Consider the following 22357-nt stretch of genomic DNA (forward strand, 5'->3'; position numbering starts at 1 on the left):
TTAAAGCAGTTAAAATCAATCTGTGCTAGGGATCGCTAGTTAATTATAACTGAGTCACTGCAGTGTTTTTTTAATATGGAATAAAAATATATTAAAATAAAGTTTATTCATATTCAGCGTGATACTTTTCACTCCTTTGCAACTTTGTTTCGATTCACATTGATCATTTGTAAAAAGTACTTGTTCTGGTATTAAAAAAAAAAACAAATAAACTTAAGGACAGTGCACATTTTTTTTTTACTTTCTTATAGTTTTATTAAAATACAGCAATACCAAAAGAAATTTAATAAATTCTGCAAGATGGCAAACAAAATCTAATGATAGCTAAATGCCAGGCATACCCGCCTATATGTTATGCTACTGCAGTTTCATGTCGTTAGTTAATTTCCACATAATGTTTCACTGGCCAAGATTTGCCTTTTCTTGCAAGTTTCGTCGCCAGATACGAGTATACGTTAAACTCTTTCCTACTTTTAAAATGTCAAGCAAATATCAGAAAAAAAAGTTTTGCTAGATCAAACGCATCGTGATTAATTTAGTCAATTTTCACTTACTCCACAGATGGGCAATAGACACAATTTCTTTAATTACATTTTAAAGATATATTTTCAGAAAAGTCTAACAGATAAATAAACTAATGATCGAAGATAGCGGGCTAAACCTAGCTTTAACAATCTGTACCCCATTGTGAACCCAAAAAATTTCACTCTTGAAGATCACGGAATGAACCATGATGAGTGAAAGATGGATGCATCAGAGGTTACTGTCCTGTCGCCATCGAGGTCTCTGGGTCGGGTGATAGAAAAGGGGAAGGGGGGGGGGGCAACTGAGCTGGTCGACGCCCCACACCGCTCGACGTGTTTCCCGCGTGAGACGTTCCTGCAGACAATCTAGCGTGGATGGCCTTGGAGGCGGAGACTCACCACTAAACCGCCACGGCCTAAAAATTACTGCATCAAATTATATCAACTTATTTTTGTGTCTCACTACTTCAATGTTTTTTTTTTAATGGAACAGAACTATTCATGTGAAATTACAGATATTTGTAAATTTGTACATTAACACGAAAAAAAATAACTGTTAGATATTAGCCATTAATTTTTTTCTTCTTACAAATATACATAATTTCAAAAATATGACATGGCTTTGTATTCTAAAAATCATACGACTCTTATTTCAGCAAGTATAGTCAATGTTTCTTTGGCGATAATTTTCTAAAATTTAATTTTCTAAATTTTCGGTAGAATATCTTGCCAACATTTCAACCAAAATGTTTGGCTCTTTTCACGGCATGCAATCTCTTCTGCTGCTGTAATCTTCCTTAAATGTTTGTTATTAATATTTTTAAAAATTTCAGTGTCTACAACATTATCTCCAACCTTATTGTAATAACAATCGACATATCCCAGTGATGATTGTCATCATAAAAATTATCGCTATAATTTCCATTTATTTTATCGCGATGTTTTCACATGCTAGTCTCAGAGATTCAGTACACTCCTCTGTATTGTCAGCTTCACATTCTCCTACATCGTCACGCGGGTTTTTTAAATAAATATAAATTAATTAATAATTAATAAGATGGTTGGTAATTAAAAGAAACCATATCAAGGATGAGAGGATGATACCATTAAAATTTATTACTAAGGACTTCCTGTCAAAAAGTAACTCTACACAATTACCATCAATTATCGAAACATAAGGAGAAACTTTCTCATAATTCTGCATCCACTTGGTAGAGTAAAACAGGCTGCGAGAGGTAGTCCTATACAGGGCGATTTATGAGGGACGTTTAACCCTTATAAACAAAGGTCTGAAATTTACCAAAAATGAATAACACTAATTCTAAACCAAAGTACATTTATTTTTAAAAGTATATAGTTTAAGCTCAGTTTTTTTTAAATTGAAAGTCTTTACAGATTACAGTTAAACGTTCGACTGACAATAGTTAACTTTAAGCAATGACTTAAATGTAATTATAAATACTAATATAAATAAATATATATATATATAGATTCACCAATATTCTTCCCTTATCTTTCCTAAGAGTTATTTAAGATTATCTTCAATCGTAATTATGATTCCACTTTGGATAAGTCTGTTCCATACTCAAGCTTTTCATGGCCTGGCGAAGAGTATTTATTTCCCTGGCCCAGACTTGAACACTTACATTCAGGCCTCTCCTGCCGTCGGCGCTCTAAACGAACTTCGCAAGGTTGATTCTTGTGACTGTACTTGTAGCTTCCGAACCGAACTATCCAACTCGTGCCACCGAGGTGAGGCGAATCCTTCCCCCAGAGGGAGCCACGCCCCACTTCTCACGTCCGCTTGAAAAGCTTCTATCCCTCGTTCCAGAATGTTCCAGCACCACCCTCACCACACGACCCACATTTCGTAATCCGGCTTGTGCCGTGTATTAAGAATTTAGGCACGTTTTATTTAAAAAATTTTGTAATCTTAAATATTTTTGGAAATATTTTTTTTTCTCTCATCTTATTTTCTTTACGGCCAGGCCATCAGCCTCTGTTCTCAGAGGCGAGCTGTTTTTCTTTCCCAGCCTCATGCTAGGCTAGCATTCTGGCTAATATTTCTCCCGTCTCCAGGCACGTCGGGGCCGGTAACGTTATTTCTTCGCGGGTCTCCTTTTGCTAAGAGCAGCTTGTGAAGCAGTGCTGAGCCCTGCTAACTCTGTCACGAATCGGTATAAGGTTCACTAGCAGCAAGACACGACAGGAGGATCCCGTGGGCCTTGTGTCCCACAGACCATGCGTTTTTTGAAGCCACCCCCGCCTGCTCACACACCCTCTCTTCTCAGAAGTGGCTAGGAGCGACGACCGCTCGAGTGCGTTAACCGAACTCAAGGCCATCTCAGGCTTGGCAGCCGCAGTTACGATTCTGCTCCTTAACGACACCTAGCGACGGCTGTGGTAACTAATGCCACTGGTGAGGCGTCGGCAGCGCCGACACTACCGCGCTCGCGCGGAGGTAACGACAACCTCTCTCCCCTCCTTATGTCTCAGGCCGCTAGGTGGCACCACTGGTTACTCCATTAACCCCCTAGCTTGACACTCTCGTCGGTCACTAGTCGATTTATTAGTACTTCCTCTCGCCACCAAAAGATAGCGCCTCAGTCGCGCAGTCACTCCAGTAAGATCTAATTTTTTTATGCCGGACACCTTCGGGTGGACTCGGTAATTTTCGGCTCAGAGCCTAACCCCCCTCCCATTCTCTAGAGACCCCGCGCTTATGATATCCTGGTGAGATCCCGCTCTGAACTTACTTCGGTGCGCGCCTCCTGACTGACTGGTACCGTTTGTATCTGCGATCTTCTGCGAATCATCGACATCGTATATTATGTAGTCTTCTCAGACTAAAGGGATGGAGTCCCTAGCTAAAATTATTAACCAGTCAGTAGTTTAGTTGAAAGTAGAGAAACTTAGTATTTTTATATTAATAATTTTTTTAATTAATCATGATGACTTCCGTGGCTACCGCGAATCGTGGTTCGAGTTTGCGGAGACGAGACGCCCTCTCCTGAGCGCCAGGACCAACACCCTGTTTTGGTAAGTCTTGACGTCATCCCCCCCCCTTAATTTTCCTTCTATTGGCCTTTTGCGCCATTTACGTATACTGTCTGGAAACAGGTCTAATTCTTTGGAATTTGGACTTTTGTTTCAGACAGGGTTCCAAGTTTGGGGCAACCAAAATCCTCTGCCAGAACCTCTGGAGTCGGTTCCTGCGCAGTATCCAACATCATTAGGCCTACTACCTTGATCACCGTCTACCTACAGCCCCGGGTGATACCCGCATAATTCTATCTTTTTATTCACGAACCCAAGATTAGTGTAACCCAGTTAAGACAGCGGACAGTAAAAGGCAGTTCGAGGAGAAGAAATTTATATTATGTTTTGGAAGGACTATATGTACAAACTTTATAGTTACTAATGTTAATTTCATTCTTGTTTTTAAATATTTTAATTTTTGTTATACATTAAGGGCCGGCTCTATCGTAAATAACGTTAAGGAATATCATATAATAAGTGTAATTGTGAGTTATGTAAATAAGATCACTTATCAATGAAAAACAGTCTTTACTAAGGAAAATTTAATCTATAAAAAAAAAGAACAATGATTAATAAAATAAGGAAGTCTATAGACGTAACAGTTGTTTTTATTTATTTAATATATAATAACGATCCTTTTACTCCCAAGTATTTGTAGGGAGTCCCTAAATTTTCTTTGTTTACTTCTAGTGTCGCCTCTGTTGTTGACTTTTATAGTTATTAATTGAGGGCCTCAGTAATCAAAGCTTCCAAATCTTTTAACCTTATTATTTAATTATTCTTTAAGACACTAGGGGTATTACAAAATGGTAGCAGAGCGTGGTTACGTCTATAGGCATACCTAATTTGAAAGGTCATACCTAAAATTAAAATTAAAAAAAAAAAATTGGAAAAAAAATATTTTTTTTATATTTTTTTTGTCACTTAGAATCTTGTGGTAGTAAGTAATTTGGGAACTGTCCGCTGATACACGTAGTAGCTAAATTGAACCTTGAATTTTAAAATTATCATAAGTTTTGCTGCACTTCAGTCTCTGTGTTTACATCTGGGCGCGAGCCGAGAGGCAGCTGGCTCCCCACCCACGCGACTCAGCCCGCGCGCGTGGCTTATCAACAGAGACGTGTCCGCTGGACAAGATACTCCCTCCCCCCACACCCCTAGTTAAAGGCGCTGCGCGCCAAGGTCAGTCCTGCCGGCTGACGTGACGTTCATTGTAGGTACCCCGTTGTGCAAGCTAACCTGACAGCTTGTTACACCCGAGTACACTATTCATTTCCCGACGCGCGTAATAATAATAATAATAAATTATGAAGGCACATACTTCCCACGCAAAAAAGCAATTGTTTTAATCATAAGCTATATTTAAGTGTATCTTCATTTTTTGAGCATATAATGTTTAAATGCTGTGTTATATATATATATCTATACATAATTATATTTAACATTTTAAGAAAAACCTCATGCGTAGTTTCATAACATTTAAAAGGGGTATAGACAGTAATTTATAAACCTTCTAATTTTAATACTACTTTACGCCGATCATTTAATATTAGAATTAATGTAAGCATAGTTACGCTATTTACTAGTGTACCAAGTAGGCTTTACTAGACATTATTCATAACATATAAAGATTTAAAATTTACGAGAAGTTTATCTTGCAAATTTATCTAAGGTCAGAGACAATTTTAATGACTATAATAAGAAATATAAATTTATCGTATTCTATACATACAGGTTCACAGTCAATTTAATTTTAAAAGTAATGTATGCATTGATGCTATTGATTATTGTTTATTACTTTTCCAAGATTTGCATCCATCCATGTGCCTAGCTTTTGTTTAGATTTATTTCCTGAGTACCCAATGAAAGGTGTATTCATTTTAGCCTTCGACGAAAGGTTCCTAAATTAAGTTATTATGGTGTAGGTTAATTAACCGTTTTTTTTATAAGCTAGTACGGAGGATATGATTGCCTAGGATTTTAAGTAAGTCCATTTATTTACATTGACTATTTTAACCAGTAACTGAACTGCATATTCATAGTTTCTCAGACTGTATTGAGTGTTAACTAATTTTGTATTATTGTTTCAATAAGATTTCTAATTTGTTTTATTTTCATTAAGAATTAATTTTTTTTTTCACTGTACAGCTACGCAAACAATTTGAGCACAGTAGCTGATACATTTGTGCATCTAGATATTTAAAGTTTTTTTTAATTCTCTTAATTGTCTTGCTCACTCACTCCAAAATTAGTAGCTATTTTACATCATTATGATAATATTATTATACTTGGTTTTGCAACTGTGACTTCCAAGGTGGCATTAAGGTTTAGTTTTTGTGTATTTCTAAAGTCGAACTAGGTCACGCTCGCCACAGTGCAGCACTATATTCAGCCGTTAAATCGCGAGAGGTCCTCTGAGCCAATGAGCCAAGACCTGGTCCTCTGAGTGAAATATCTCATGACCGTTTTCGAGTGTTCTTTGGGTTCCATTCCCACCACTCATCTTTGGACGGCCTATGTTCAAACCCCCTCTCAGGCAGTGTGAACTTTTGTGCCCGCCATGGAAGATCCGACGGCGAAATTAATTAAGTTAAATTTACTTATGTTTATTACGATTATAATATTGGATGTTACGATTTTATATTTATATTAATTAAATTTGAGTGCGAGGATTAATATTAATTATTATTTTATTATGACTACAATTAATAACTGGAGAACTGAACTTTTAAAATATAGTTTATCAAATAAAATATTTTTCAGAATCTAAATATTATAGTTTTTACACAGCCTGTATTTGTTTTAATCTGTTTTCTAAATTCATCTAAATTGGTTGATCTTTCGGGCTTCGAACCCGATCTAACTCAGGGTGAAATTCCCTCGTAGGTATCTTTGCTTCAGCCTGTTGGTCTGATCAACCATCAGAGCTTGAACATATTGATCCTATGTAAGTTAACAAATGTAGTTTTCGGGACTGAGGTGTACTTAGCTTTTTGAGCAAGTATAAAATTATATAATTTAGTTTGATCCATCGTCAGAGTGTGCCGGGCTTGGACCCATGCCTTCGACTTCTTATGGACAAACGAATATGTACAGGGGTTTTCATTCCCATTTAGTTTGTAAGTTACGGGTCACCATACCCATATACAGGGGTTCCAATCCCCATATGTAGCTGAGTGCTCAAGGACGCATTTCCCTTGTTTTGGCCTCAGTAATTTCGGCTTTCCCTCACAGTGCCCACTTGTGAAGCTACATGATGTCCAACATCTGAGATCGACGTAATTCAATATTTACTTTATTAACTAATTATGTGAGATCATTATATATAATTTTAGATTTATCATATGCTAAATATTAAAAAAAAAGTCTATTTTGAGTCTCTTGACCTAACAATATTTTTTAACTTACTTTAATAATATTACACCCAAAATAATTATCTATAATTATTTATTTTCTTTAAGAATAGGTGTTTTTCAAATAATTTAGTTTAAAGTGACCCCACTAGTAATTGAGATTATCTGTAAGGTATTACCACCTACATTAACAAAAACGTTTATTCATTTGCCTCTATCTCGACCCGACTACCTCTCTTAACTCAACGCGACTGCAGGTGCCGACGCGCCACAGCCGTGCGTCAAATGTTAGTAGTAGGATACAGGCGAACCTGGTAACTCGTCCTACTGAAGTTTTTGGTTTCTTGTTTTTGCTTTCCCCTAAGCTCCGCTTTAACGCGGGGGAGTATGTGCCGTGTATTAAGTATTTAGGCACGTTTTATTTAAAAAATTTTGTAATCTTAAATATTTTTGGAAATATTTTTTTTTCTCTCATCTTATTTTCTTTACGGCCAGGCCCTCAGCCTCTGTTCTCAGAGGCGAGCTGTTTTTCTTTCCCAGCCTCATGCTAGGCTAGCATTCTGGCTAATATTTCTCCCTTCTCCAGGCACGTCGGGGCCGGTAACGTTATTTCTTCGCGGGTCTCCTTTTGCTAAGAGCAGCTTGTGAAGCAGTGCTGAGCCCTGCTAACTCTGTCACGAATCGGTATAAGGTTCACTAGCAGCAAGACACGACAGGAGGATCCCGTGGGCCTTGTGTCCCACAGACCATGCGTTTTTTGAAGCCACCCCCGCCTGCTCACACACCCTCTCTTCTCAGAAGTGGCTAGGAGCGACGACCGCTCGAGTGCGTTAACCGAACTCAAGGCCATCTCAGGCTTGGCAGCCGCAGTTACGATTCTGCTCCTTAACGACACCTAGCGACGGCTGTGGTAACTAATGCCACTGGTGAGGCGTCGGCAGCGCCGACACTACCGCGCTCGCGCGGAGGTAACGACAACCTCTCTCCCCTCCTTATGTCTCAGGCCGCTAGGTGGCACCACTGGTTACTCCATTAACCCCCTAGCTTGACACTCTCGTCGGTCACTAGTCGATTTATTAGTACTTCCTCTCGCCACCAAAAGATAGCGCCTCAGTCGCGCAGTCACTCCAGTAAGATCTAATTTTTTTATGCCGGACACCTTCGGGTGGACTCGGTAATTTTCGGCTCAGAGCCTAACCCCCCTCCCATTCTCTAGAGACCCCGCGCTTATGATATCCTGGTGAGATCCCGCTCTGAACTTACTTCGGTGCGCGCCTCCTGACTGACTGGTACCGTTTGTATCTGCGATCTTCTGCGAATCATCGACATCGTATATTATGTAGTCTTCTCAGACTAAAGGGATGGAGTCCCTAGCTAAAATTATTAACCAGTCAGTAGTTTAGTTGAAAGTAGAGAAACTTAGTATTTTTATATTAATAATTTTTTAAATTAATCATGATGACTTCCGTGGCTACCGCGAATCGTGGTTCGAGTTTGCGGAGACGAGACGCCCTCTCCTGAGCGCCAGGACCAACACCCTGTTTTGGTAAGTCTTGACGTCATCCCCCCCCCTTAATTTTCCTTCTATTGGCCTTTTGCGCCATTTACGTATACTGTCTGGAAACAGGTCTAATTCTTTGGAATTTGGACTTTTGTTTCAGACAGGGTTCCAAGTTTGGGGCAACCAAAATCCTCTGCCAGAACCTCTGGAGTCGGTTCCTGCGCAGTATCCAACATCATTAGGCCTACTACCTTGATCACCGTCTACCTACAGCCCCGGGTGATACCCGCATAATTCTATCTTTTTATTCACGAACCCAAGATTAGTGTAACCCAGTTAAGACAGCGGACAGTAAAAGGCAGTTCGAGGAGAAGAAATTTATATTATGTTTTGGAAGGACTATATGTACAAACTTTATAGTTACTAATGTTAATTTCATTCTTGTTTTTAAATATTTTAATTTTTGTTATACATTAAGGGCCGGCTCTATCGTAAATAACGTTAAGGAATATCATATAATAAGTGTAATTGTGAGTTATGTAAATAAGATCACTTATCAATGAAAAACAGTCTTTACTAAGGAAAATTTAATCTATAAAAAAAAAGAACAATGATTAATAAAATAAGGAAGTCTATAGACGTAACAGTTGTTTTTATTTATTTAATATATAATAACGATCCTTTTACTCCCAAGTATTTGTAGGGAGTCCCTAAATTTTCTTTGTTTACTTCTAGTGTCGCCTCTGTTGTTGACTTTTATAGTTATTAATTGAGGGCCTCAGTAATCAAAGCTTCCAAATCTTTTAACCTTATTATTTAATTATTCTTTAAGACACTAGGGGTATTACAGGCTTCAGGCAAGCGGGCGGGCGTAACCCGCACTACTTCCGACGTGACGCGACTCTGATAAGTCAGCACGAGCTACGCCAGCGAGCTGATTACGAACACACATCCTGCGACGCGAGACACGGCAGGCAAAGAAGGTCGTGGTAATCACCGCAGGAAGAAGCTGCGTGATTATGAACACAACATTTTTCGTTAAACTCCGACTATTGATGACAACGTAACGGTATGTGTCGTAATCTTTGAGTATGAACACACATTTCGGACGGTATAGGCCCGTCTACAATAGCAATGTCCTAAACTGTGTCCGAAAGACACTCGTCGCTGATTGGTGCACGTGACCCTCTGACGTCATGCGTCAAGTGGGCGAAGGTCCGAACCTACCTGGTCCGAAGACATTCGTCAATTTGAACTTTTTGTCCCAACCTGTGTACTTCGGACACAGAAAAAGAACAGAACTCTCACGATATTTGAATTTCCGGTTTCCGTTTGAAAACGTGGTGTTTGTTTTTGTTATTGAAGGAAATGGAAGGTGTTTAGTCAAGAAGAGCCACTTTGCCTTACTGAATAAATATATAATATTGAACTCCCACAACTTTCATATGTTCAATCTCAAACTACAAAGCATCAAAACATTTGGTTTGGCACATTTACTGCGCTCTGGTAACAACTTTAGAAATCAATACATTCGGACATCGGACATCGCAATTGTGGACAGGGCAGTTTTCGGTGAGACAATGTGACGTCACTCACATTCGGATAAGGACACGGACCACGCACAGGTTCGGACTATTGTAGACGGGCTCTATTTATCGCACCGGTGCTACGTTACATACCACGTGTGTATCGGTGGTGTGAAACGAATAAGATATTAGCGATATAATTTAACTGTAATAAATATTAAATAATGTGAAATTTTAGTGGCACGATTTGCTTTTAACATATCTGGTTGTGTTATGAGCCTAAACTATCTACAATAAAGTTTAACGTAGGTAATCAATATTTGAGGTTAGGAACTGTCACCTCAGTTCTTATATCAATGGTTTTTTGTTTGCCGTGAAAAAAATATCACAGGTATTGCAACATTGACGACACAAGTTTATTTTACACCATGTTTAAATGAAACAATTATTAGGAAATTCAAAGATTGTTTTAAAATGTTGAAACAAAAATTAAATCTTAATATAAATACATATAAAATAGAAACCAAAATTAGTTCTATTTATAACTTAATATTCAATGTTTGCTTGCCTTTGACGTCGCTGAATTTTACCATGGCTCACAATTGCCGCAGATTATAACGAAACTCTCACCACATGTGATTCGTAGTCACCAAGTGTGGTACGTGTTTTGGTGGAGCGTGGTGAATACCGCGTCTCTGCGTGAGTGTCCATGAGTGTCCGCGAGTGTCCGCGAGTGTCCGTGAGTGTCCGTGCGTGTCCGTGAGTGTCCGCACTCAGCCCGCAGGTGGGCGCACAGCTGTGGTCACGCCACACAGCAATGTGGTGCGCCAGTCACGCTACCGTTACCGAGTTGCATCTCCATGACTGCAACTCCCAAACAGAGTCCGAACTAATGCACACTAAAATTTGAATTGTATGGTACTGAAAAATTCTGAAAGCCACCATATTGTTCTCATTTACAAGCGCCTACACCGGCAATCGAAACAATGACACCAAATTCCATGATGTAAGCACATTTTGTGAAAATATTTTTTTATAATTATCGTTATTTATAAAATTTGATGATTTAATTTTAATTTTTTTTATATCATTGAAATTTTCCGGTTTGAACTGTGGACGAGTCCAATGGTGCAATTACCTTTCTAATAAATACTTACTTATATAATAATTATTTAAGAAATGTCCAAATTCGTTGGAATTTTTTTTATTAAATTGCTTTAGTTGAGTTAGAACCGGGGCCCCAAAGACTATAACACAATTGCATTTTTACTTAATGATTTATATTTTTATAATTCTTTTAATCCAAGAAGGCAACCCAGAAACCGTCGGTAGCTTGTGATAGGAAAATTTAGCCACTTTAAGGAAAACTAAGCATATTTAAGCAATTCTAAATTTTTAGATTTTTGGGGATTTTTAGGAGGGAATATATATATTTTTATTTCAAAACGGAAATGTTTCCTTCGAAAGTATAAAATTTTGAGTTATTTTGGGAATTTCGGATAAATTTTGTCGAAACTGGAGTCAATTTTGTAGGTCAAGGTCATTCAAAATGACAGCTGTATTTTCAAAATCCAAGATGGCTACACACAAATAAGTTCAAGATGCAAACATTACCGTTATTATTCTCTCCCTGTAGCAAAAATGACTTCAGAATTAAGACAGTACATTCATGTAAACGGTTGTATGTTTCCAAAAATGAACGTTCCACCTTTTGGGAACAGCCGGTGAGAGCTCTTCTCAGACTGGATGGAACTCACTTGTGTTCTCTCTTCCAGCTCGACGTCTGCGACAACAGAACCAACTCGCGAGTCGGTCATGATGGTGCTGCAAGACAAGTGGAATGGGCCGGACAAGAGCATTTTCCCGAGAGCTCTTGCTTCGTGTATCGAGACTTCTGCTTATGAACTGGACGTCACGCAGTATTTCCTCGCTTCGAAGTCTTCATGAGTAAACCTCTTTGTGAGAGTGCGATCAAGTTGTAGTATTCTTTCCATTGCCAGTATATTAATACTGTCCTAGTGCATATTGATTGTAACTCAGGCAGGTTTCAGTTGAACAGAGAGGCGCATTGTTATAACACAAAATTCCTGGAAATTTGCATGTGCCTGAAGCAGCTTCAAAAATTTTCCTATAAATAACTGATTTTCCTGCAATAAAAATATTTTAATTTTTGATTTACACTATAAGGCTCTTTGTTTGAGTAACAATATTTTCTACGTATCGAATCATAATGTTCAACTCTTTATTTTTTTAAATAGTTTCTGTTGGTTTTAATAGTATTAATTAATAAAACCAGACGTGTGCAAGTGTGTTTTCACTGTTGTAGGTAGTCTTTCAATAATTTCTACCATCTAAATATAAATTTCAATAACTGTTTTAAGCATATTTTATTTATGTTGCTGCACAAATATGCCACCCCTTACGTGTGGCATTTTATGTGTGACATTTTCAATATCTAGAGACCTTGTGTATTATCAGAACAAATAATTACTTAATTAATTTATTGTGTATTTTTTTTAATACTCTGTCTAATGTTTCCATTAAATTTTAAAGCACTTTATTAGATTCTGAAAAACTAATCCAAAGTTTAATATTACACTGTATTTCTTTCTCCTGTATAGCCCAAGCAGTAGCTGTGGCTTGTAGGTCCTGGCCGCGTCGAAGGCAAGAGTTCGCCGATTTTTCGGTCGTCATTGCTGTCACCATCTTCAGGGTAAAAGTCTGCTACTGAATATGAAGACTACAATGTCAACCAAAGAATCGGTGAATACTTCGTCTTTGACATGGATATAACTACAAGACAAGCAAATAATGGGTTATTCCCCACAGATTTGTGGGTTTGCAGTGGTGCTTACGATCAAACTATGATTTAAATTTTTTATTAGTATTCAAACAGACACATACATTTATATTCATATTTATTTTTAGTGTAAAGAAATAAATTTAAGCTTTTTTCCTACGGCTTAAAGTAACTTTTTTTTTGTAAATGTCCGGTGAATCAAGCAACATGAAGCACAGAAGCGATAAATTTAAATTTGAATTTGGAATATTTAAAATAAGTGTGAGGGGCCGTAATTTTCTCACGCCAAATGTAACGTATTATCGATAGTTCTGACACCTCCAGTGTTAACTGGACCAAAATGGGATGAGGGAAGAGGGGTGCTGGGTAGTGATATAAAGGGAAATGGTGAAGAGAGAAGGGGGAAAGGGGAGAGAGCAAGGCACAGGGTTCTTCATCTTCTCAATTGTCACCTTCTTTTTGAGTTTTATTGGGAGTTGGTCATAGTGTCCTTCAATTAATACACCGACAGGTACTTCCAATGACCATCCTATTTATTCGTCGTCTCTGCATGCTCAGCCCTATACATGAACCAAGGACCACGTATTCCATCAACCGCCTCACTGCGCATCACGACAAGGATAGTGGTGCATTGTAGGCTCTACTACACGCCTTAGTTACTTAACCCCTGGCCCGATTTACAAACGGGCCAACATGGCATTTGTTCAGAGCGTCAGTTTTTGAGATGCGAAAAAAAAAAAAAAAAAAAAAATAGAAGGGAATAAATCACACCTAAACCACCGAGTAACTAAAATGTATCTATTAAAATACCAAGTTAACAATGTTATAATTGTTTTAAACTCACAATATGACGACTTGCACTGTCCCCGCGGCTGAGCATCGCAGCCAGCGGCCAGAATCAAACAGAAATTAGAAATTTGTTGTTTACATTTTACTTTGGACCCAGAGGTTCATCTTTAGATTTCACGACTCATGTTCTTCAATAGATAGTTGAGCGAAAATAATTTAATTTTTTATTCATAGACTTGAAATTATAGTTTAAGGATTAAAGTTGGAATTTTTGTGTTCTTTATCGCCGTCTCAGGCCTATTAATCACAGATAATATTTAACAAGTTAATAGTTAAAAGTGAATGATATATTTTTTCTTTAAAAAATAATCGGGTTACATGGAATAACGGGTTTTAACCTAGTAGCTGTTTTAATCTTAGTGAACAAGGCAATAAATTTGTACTGAAACAAGCTTCTTGTGGTGCTGTGACATTTTGGCTATGCCCCATAAATAAGTCAGAAGCAACAGCCTGAAATATAGTTAAAGTTCAGTTTAAACAAAATACAATGAAAGGAAAGAAGTAATACAAATACGAGGTGTTAACCAAAATACTAATATTGCTAAAATATTACACAAGAATATCAGTGGCTCAACTAGGGGTAGCGCAAGGGTTCTAGACCATTAAAGAATCAACACAAATTGATCCAGTTAACCCTGCACCTTCAGCACTGCTCCTAGGCATCCCACACAAATGGATCCAGTCAGAATCTCTTAAGGTGGGTTTACGATTGAAACTTAAGAATTAAGAATTAAGACTTAGTCGTGTACTTACCATATGACTCTATGTAAACTAGTGGAATGGTTTATGATTGTCGTGTGTGAATTTTGACGGGTCGTGTGCGAACCATATGATTTAAGATTTGGTTATATATTTATATTTTTCGTTAAGACTTTAGGGAAGCGACCAATCACAACAAACCGGAACCTTTCAGCCGGAAGTTTATGTCTTGATATTGTACCGAGCGAGGCAGTATTTTTGGTTAGAATTCGTATATTTGTAATTTGTAATCATCATCCATTTTGAAAAATAGATATCCCATTTGTCAATAACCTATTTCAATCCTGCTTCTCCATGACGAACAATGGCCGACCATGTGTTTTGTGCTGGGATTGGTTGGAATTAACGACTTCTATGTCAATCATAAACTGGAAAATATAGTTTTGACTTAATCGTGTGCTCGATGTTAAGTTATAATTCTTAAGGAAATCAATCGTAAACCCAGCTTTATCCTCAGGCATCGTCTGCAGCGGTCCACCATTTTGTAGTATGCAGTGTGCCGACATCTTGTTTTGGTCTGCTGGTGGCAGTCGTATTAGTTCCGAAGCTTGGAGGTAGGTGGCGATGAATTTTATTTTCTACAGAAATCTTGATTGAAGTGGCCGAGGTCCGAACCACGGAATGCAAACATGTCGAGATTAGAAAACATAAGCATTTAATCTCTCGGCTAGCAGACAAGTTAAAACAAAGGAATAAATAAGATATATATGCTTACAAATTATGTATTTAAGCTAATAGTAGTAGTAATGTTGGCAGGGAGTGCTAGGTTAAAAAAAAGTTTCCTAGAGGGTGCCATCTTTATTTCCAAAAATTGCTTGTAGATGGCGTCATATTTTATTCTAGGGATTGATACCAGAGAGCATTACATTTATACTTCAAAATATTATTTGACAGATACTGCCACTGTCAGCCATCTGTAATTCAATGCATTTCTACCATAGGTCATCACATTTAAATGTCAAAAATTTGTGGCAGATATCACCAATATCTACTTATAATGCAAGAGCCTACTGCTAGGAAGCGCCATCTTGAATGGGGATGTTGTCTTCTAGGATATATATTCTGTATCGTGCATAAAGAGCCAAATAATTTTTCAACGTGCAATGTCACCTGCCATATTGTATTCAGTATCCCACCATCTTGTATTGATATATGTAGTATAGTGCACCTTAGAATAAGATTCATAATGTGCATAGAGTGCACAAGAAAAGCATTTAATGCGCTAACTCCCGCCATATTGGATTCAATCTCCGTCACATTGGATGGAGAGGTTTAGCATTGTGCACCCCAAGAAAATGTTGAATGCATTAGAAGCACGCGTGATATGCATAAGTGTCCAGTTAATTTCTTAAGGTTCAGTGTTATTTAAAACTTAATATTAAAAAGTTATAGTGCCATCTCTCTCCATTTGTTTATCAAATATTGTTCTGAAGACTCTCTCTTTCTTGAAATGGTGGAAGACATACTGAAGGAAATGTTAGAATTATTGTTTAAAGTTGTAGTGGCATCTCTCTCTACTTTTGTTTATTAAAATTGTGTTGTGTAGACTCTCTTCTTCTTAAAGTAGTGGAATAATCTCAGCAGTGTAAGCTGTAATGAAATATATAAAACTTGTTCGTGAATTTAGTCAGGCAACACACGCATTCATTTATAATTTCTGTTTTGTGGTTGGAGAGGAAACGAACACCAAACGATATCCCCAACAATCCTCCACTGTGGGTTCACGCCCAGAAAGACACGTCTTTGAGGTCCCTCCCTCCACCTGATCTACAACTTACGAGTGTGCCCTATGCACAGTCTAGGGCAGTTATTTCCTGCGGCATTAACATTAAAAGTTAAATAAACACAATATATACGGAAAAAAAAAAGATTTTCTTAAAGTGACATGGACGGCTGAATACATATCGAGTATAGTATCTATCAACGATACCATATACACCGATAGTAGTTATAATATAATAGCCGGAGCAGGGACTGGAGCTGGAGCGAGGATTGAGGGTGGTTTCAATGACCGACCACCTTGACATAATGGCAGCCAACTTGGATGACCTTGACCTTTGATTTTGTCCTTGACCCCAGCGGCCATTTTGGATCCGCCATTTTGGATTCCAGAACTCTCCGCCATCTTGGAATCGAGTGATCCACTCTCTAATGATGCACTTTTCGTTACGCCCACCATCTTGGATTACGACTGCACCATTTCACTTTTTGTTAGGACCGTTGCCATCTTGAAAATCCGTAATTTTAATGCTAGAAAATCGGGAACATTTTTAAAATTTATAAAAAAATAATATAATTTTAATATAAAACGTGATCTGCCATTTTTAAAATTATAGGTCAATTTTGCAGTTTTCGTTTTGGCCCCCATTTTGAAAAGCCATAATATTTATGCTAGAAAAATTGGAAAAATAATTAAATAAAAAAATAGTTAACAAAATTTAAATAAAAAAGTACTTCCATCATTGAGTATTCGGTTTGAACCAGGTGAGGTCATTCGATTAAAAATAACGACAGATCCATCCTCCACAAGCCACCGACAGGCTGACCTCCCACCACTAATGCCAAGGAATATATTACTCCATCCAGGGTGACATCATGGTGGCAATCTTGCAACCTCCATTTTCTATTCGTCTGCTAGAGGGCACTGCTGTCATGTTAGTTAAGTTTTTACTGGTTAAATTGCAGTATTATTTATTATCTTGACATCCGCCATCTTGTTGGCAATATTGGCCGTCATATTGAAATTCTATAATAATTAATTTAGAAATTTGGAAAATATTCCAAAAATCATCAAATTAATTACTTGTTAAAATAATGATAGATTCGATAGAATATGGTGCTTGGTTCGATTCTTTATCAATAAAAAATGAGGTAATTTAACTAAAATATCAGGAAAGTGACAGGTTAAAAAAATATAACAACAAAATTACAGATAAAAAATAAATTACATATTTTTTTACTACAAGAACAAAAACAAACAAATCACTAGCGTTTTCTATTTGTAGTCTTCTTAGAGTGTGAAGCGAGTCCTTTGCATACCTTGGCATGTGTTATCGGTTTATCAGGTCTACTAATTGATACACCACATTTTTCAAACAGAGAAGAATTTTTGTCTTCATGTAAAGGTCAGTGGTATATTTCATGACGTTTTGCACTTGGCATCTTCTCTAATGCTTTGCTACACAATAATCAGTTTGTTTTGATGAGTGTTTAATCAGGCCTTTGCAAAACCACATGTGCTTTCTCAAGTTTCCGTAGCGTATAAACTGACTACAACACCTGTTACACTGATATTTAATGCGATCAGATTTATTATTACAATTGTGTAATACGTAATCATGAATTTTCAAGTTTTTTATGTGGTCACAATACCTACTGTCAGGTGATGAAACACCGCCAGATGCTGCTTCCTTTATCGTCGTCACTGGCACTGTTGTCAACTATTTCAACACCGGTGAAACATCAGCCACGGAAGTCTTTAAGGTCTGCTCTGCTGTCGATAGTGCATGCTACAATGTTGGAAGTATAGCCGCCAACAGTAGACATAAACAGCATAAATATAATTCTGATTAAAAAGAATAAATACGTGCTTTTATAAGGATGTGTCGTGTCTCGGGTTGCAGATCCTCCTGAACTAACTACCGCCACTCATAGAACAAATGTTAGATTTAAAAATGGGGATTGATAACATATTTTGGTGAAAAGCAGAACTAACAAAGCAATGAATTTTTCAATGTTAAATTTACCCTCGCTTATAGATTATTTAAATTCCTGTTTCAGTATTTTACTTCAATATAAACTTCCATTATGCATCTATCATTAGACAAAAAAGCTAATATTGGTTCCAAATCGACGCCTGCGACAGCATCGAAAGGTCTCTGGTGTAGTCAATGCGGCAAGGTGTTTGTATTGAGAAAGAGTGCTAGACGTCATGAGAAGAATGGTTGTGCTAAAAGCCCTCTACATAAAATGCTATGATGTGATCGGTGTAACAGGTATTTTACTCGAAGGGAGAGCTTAAAAAGTCATGCTGACTTACAAGATAAAGGACAATGATGGCAGTATGCTGTGCGACAAAAAATATTTTCCTTGTCTTGAAATTGTTTATGTTCATAGCTCTCCTGATCTAAAAAAAAAAAAAAAAAAAAAAAAAAGCCTTGAATTGAAGTAAGTTGAACGGTTTTAGGAAAACTGAAGATCAAGGAATTATAATTACCGTGAAAAGTGTGACTACATTTCAGCCGATTTATCGTACATCCTTAGGGCTTTTTGAAAAATGACGGGCATGGAGGAAGGATGTTTGAAGACGATGGAGAAGCTTCGACGTCAAAGATTTCGGAAATTGCAGTAAATTTACAGACCAACGAAGAATTTATCTGAAATAAACGAATAGTTCTTCGTGATTTCAGATAACTGAATCTTTGTAACAACTACGCCGTGTTTCGACTTCCGATTTGTATGTTTCTTTCTGAACAAAGGTGGACAAAAGAAAGTGTCTTTACTGTAAACTTCACCAGTTTTTGAATGTTTTGTTGATGTAACAAAAATATATATTTTTTGGATTCATATTTAAAGTTAGTTAACTTAGTGTCCGTAAATGTACGAAGATAGCCCATGATTTATGAAGATTCCTGGATAATTTATAACCAGCGTTCTTCGTAAGTTGGAGGTGAAAAATTTAACAATGTAGATAAACATGAAAATTAGTATTTTGGCGATGATGATGCTAATAGCTGTGATGATGAAAATAACTATGAGGCTGGTGTTAACACAAAAGATCATGGCTAATGGCTGAAAGATGAAGGCATTGTAGGCAAATGTTACACAAATTCCCCATGTGGCTAAGTATAGTCTAATCTATAGAGCGGAAAGGAACTGACACATTAAACACATTAAACTCTTGGCTTGTATACCTTGTCAGTTACAAGTTAAGCTCTCTGCTTCTAGAGCTGAATACAGTGGTGTTGTCCAGTGGCGTAGCTAGGATTTGTGTATGGGGGGTGTTAAGAAGCATGCCACCCCCCCCCCCCCCCCCGTATTAAAGCGGGAAAATTAGGATTTTAAGGTGTAAAATAGTGCTATTTTAGCAGTTTTCAGTTCTTAAATTTAAATATTGTAATGGTAAAAATTTTATTAATTTTAATATGAAATTTGTTTGAGTGATAAAAAAAATTAAAGATTTGGTGCTAAGGGGGGGATTAAACCCCTAACCCCCCCCCCTGGCTACGCCACTGGTGTTTTCATGTCATAGCACCACTAAAAATGTTTCATTAAGTACAAATTTACTCCAGCACTCACTAGGATCAAACTGGCCTTTTGGTTGGAAAAAGTACTTTTCCTTGCTGTGATAAAATATTTAAAAATAATTATGATTATTAACCATCTACTTGAAAAATATTACCCGCTAGTAATTAGTTGGAGGCGATTACAAAGCAATATTTAATGTTTGCTCTGTGCAATAAATGGGTTAATTTCCAGGTAATCATTCTACATAATTTTTGCTGTGGAATCAACAGTTCGATGAGCATGATCTCTTGGAACAAGTTTGTTGGGAGAAGCATGAACTTCTTAATACAAAGCGAGTGCAGTGAGTGCCTTTCAACGACATGCGATTTGTGTTTCCTAACGAATGTTATTGTGTACCGATGAATAAGATCAATATTTATTTCAGAAATTATAAAAAAATAATATTATTAAAGAAAATCTTTGTACTAGGACGCAGAAACCATCTAAAATAATTTATATATATTTTTCAAAAAACATTTCAATTAGAAAAATGAATTCCCATAATGTTGTTGATAACTTCTCTAATTCCCCCGAATTGTATTGTAAATTATGGTTACACATGTAAGGACTTCGTTGTTAGCAAAAAGTTAGATAAAATAAAAATTAACCCTCAAAATGAAGTTCTTTGAAAATATGTAGGCCTAACAACAGTTTATCAACGTCGATTACAATTTTTTTTTGAAAAGTGTTGCTTGGGCCTTGACGTAAAGGTTATTCCACACGGTAAAGTAAAATATAAATGCAACACGGAAATATAATATAATAATTAGACTGTTATATCCTTAGTTTTTCAACTTAATATTTATTTTAATGCACCATATTGTATTGTGCTAAATTTTCTCTGCTGAAGAGGTTATTGAGTGATAACAGTGATAAGAAATACTTTGAACACTATGATGTCAGTTTGGTCTATACAATTTTATCTTAATACATATCTTAATAAATTGCGTAACAGATAAACTAACCAATAATGAAACCTTAAATTAGTAAAAATCATTTTTGATCATAACGTAATTGTTTCCTAAGTCTTAATACAAAAATAAAAACATTCACTTAAGCCCAACTGAGAAGGTAAAGATCGTAAATCAGAAACAATTAGTTGAAAATCATATTTTGTTCTAGGAATCTAGAAAAAAGAATATTATTGAAAACCTAAACGTGGTTCGCTGTTGATTCTTAATTCGGTACACTGTGTTTACTATTACAACATGAATAGTAATCTACAGTAAATTAAGGAAACATTTAAAGAATCTGTAGCTTAACATTCAAAAATAATAGTAATTCAAACTAAATGTCGTTTGATAAGAGTTCGATTACTGGCGGGCTCAAAACTGGAGTTTTGCGCATGTGAGAAAAAAAAGGCGGGCACCGCCAAGAGCTAGTGAGTTTTCTTGGGATTCAACACCTTCCCGCACCTATTCATTTCGTCAATGTTCCATCCTCATAACATGGCACCTCATCGTCCTTAACGAACTCCATGTTGCCCATGGCATGTTGGCCCTAGTTCATTCACTCGCTTACTCGCAGACACTCGCGAACGAATTAATATTGAGTCACTTTACTTGATACTCACCTAAAATTGGCATGTGCTTAACTGTCGTTAAAATTTCGATAAGCAATTCCAACTCAATATTGTAAGAAATAATAATTAAAAAATTAACGGCATTGACATTATAGGTCAATTTTTGAAGTGAAACCTTTTTTGCAGCCGGAAGAATTAGAGTTATATCGAAATCTCAGGTCAACAATTAAGTAACGGATATAACGTTTTAAACGTATGTAACGTATGCATCGAATATTTATCGATGGCACGGGGCTTAGTAAAAAATAGTTTTGAAATGAAACAACTTTACAGCCAGTAACTGATGGCAGCAGCAGCAGCGCATGATTTCGTAAACTTTCCAATACTTTTGTAAACGATTACATACTACTCATACTTTTGCATACTTTCGCAACTCGTAATTCGTAAAAATAGACTCTCAAATCTAAAGTTTGAACCAATGTTAGCATTAGAATTGTGGCAATTTGTATACACTTCCAATTGGGGAAAAAAAAAATATCTTAGCTATCACTAACCGTTTAATTCATTCCTAGACTGTAATCAAGACATGAACAAACATTAGTAAATAAAGGCAGTAGAGTATAATAGGGGCTCCGGCGCCAGGCTTCAAGCTTTGAGCCGGTGGCGCCGACCGCCATCTTGGATTTAACGTCACGGCGGCCATCTTGGACTCAAAATTCCTCAAAAATGGCTCAAATTAACTCAAAATGACTCAAAATTTCTAAAGATTACCCTATTTCGAGGGGAAAATTCCTGTTTTAAGGAAAAATTTCTCGTTTTATTCCTCAAAAATTAAAAAATACGGAATTCGAAAAAACACAAAAGACTTTTGCCTTAGAAAGAACAAAAATCCCCCAAAGAGGCTTAAATTCCCGAACGACAAGGCACCCTAAGCCTCTGAGGGTCATCTTGGATGACCTTGTCCATAAAATTCGAATTCTTTAATTTTTGACCAAAAAAGTCAGAACAAATCCCCAAAATTATTTTTTTTCCTTCAAATGTTTAGTTACTTAATCGATTTCTGTCCTTGGTTCGATTCTCGACGGGAGTAAACATGTAATATATTTATTATATATTTAAAAATTTTCTATTATATATATTAAAAATTAATAATTGGAAGCACAATCTTCAGCAGACGAAAAAAGATGGTAGACACCAG

At 36.9% G+C, this 22357-nt stretch overlaps 1 protein-coding gene and 1 long non-coding RNA gene across 2 annotated transcripts in view; both read left to right on the top strand.

Moving 5' to 3' along the window:
• The window catches only part of LOC134542589 (uncharacterized), a 53761-nt gene extending 41227 nt beyond the window's left edge, over positions 1 to 12534 (top strand). Inside the window, exon 5 of the mRNA XM_063386964.1 lies at positions 11719 to 12534. Within this exon, the coding sequence (XP_063243034.1) occupies positions 11719 to 11890 (172 nt within the window). The 3' untranslated portion in view covers positions 11891 to 12534. The remainder of the gene's footprint in view (positions 1 to 11718) is intronic.
• Positions 2616 to 9308, top strand: LOC134542591 (uncharacterized). Its single transcript, XR_010076822.1, has 3 exons — positions 2616 to 3563; positions 3679 to 8462; positions 8578 to 9308. It is a non-coding gene; the product is annotated as an uncharacterized LOC134542591 (long non-coding RNA).
• Positions 12535 to 22357: the final 9823 nt, after the last annotated feature.

The sequence above is a fragment of the Bacillus rossius genome (genome assembly GCF_032445375.1).
Source record: "Bacillus rossius redtenbacheri isolate Brsri chromosome 9 unlocalized genomic scaffold, Brsri_v3 Brsri_v3_scf9_1, whole genome shotgun sequence".
Classification (NCBI taxonomy): Eukaryota; Metazoa; Arthropoda; class Insecta; order Phasmatodea; family Bacillidae; genus Bacillus; species Bacillus rossius.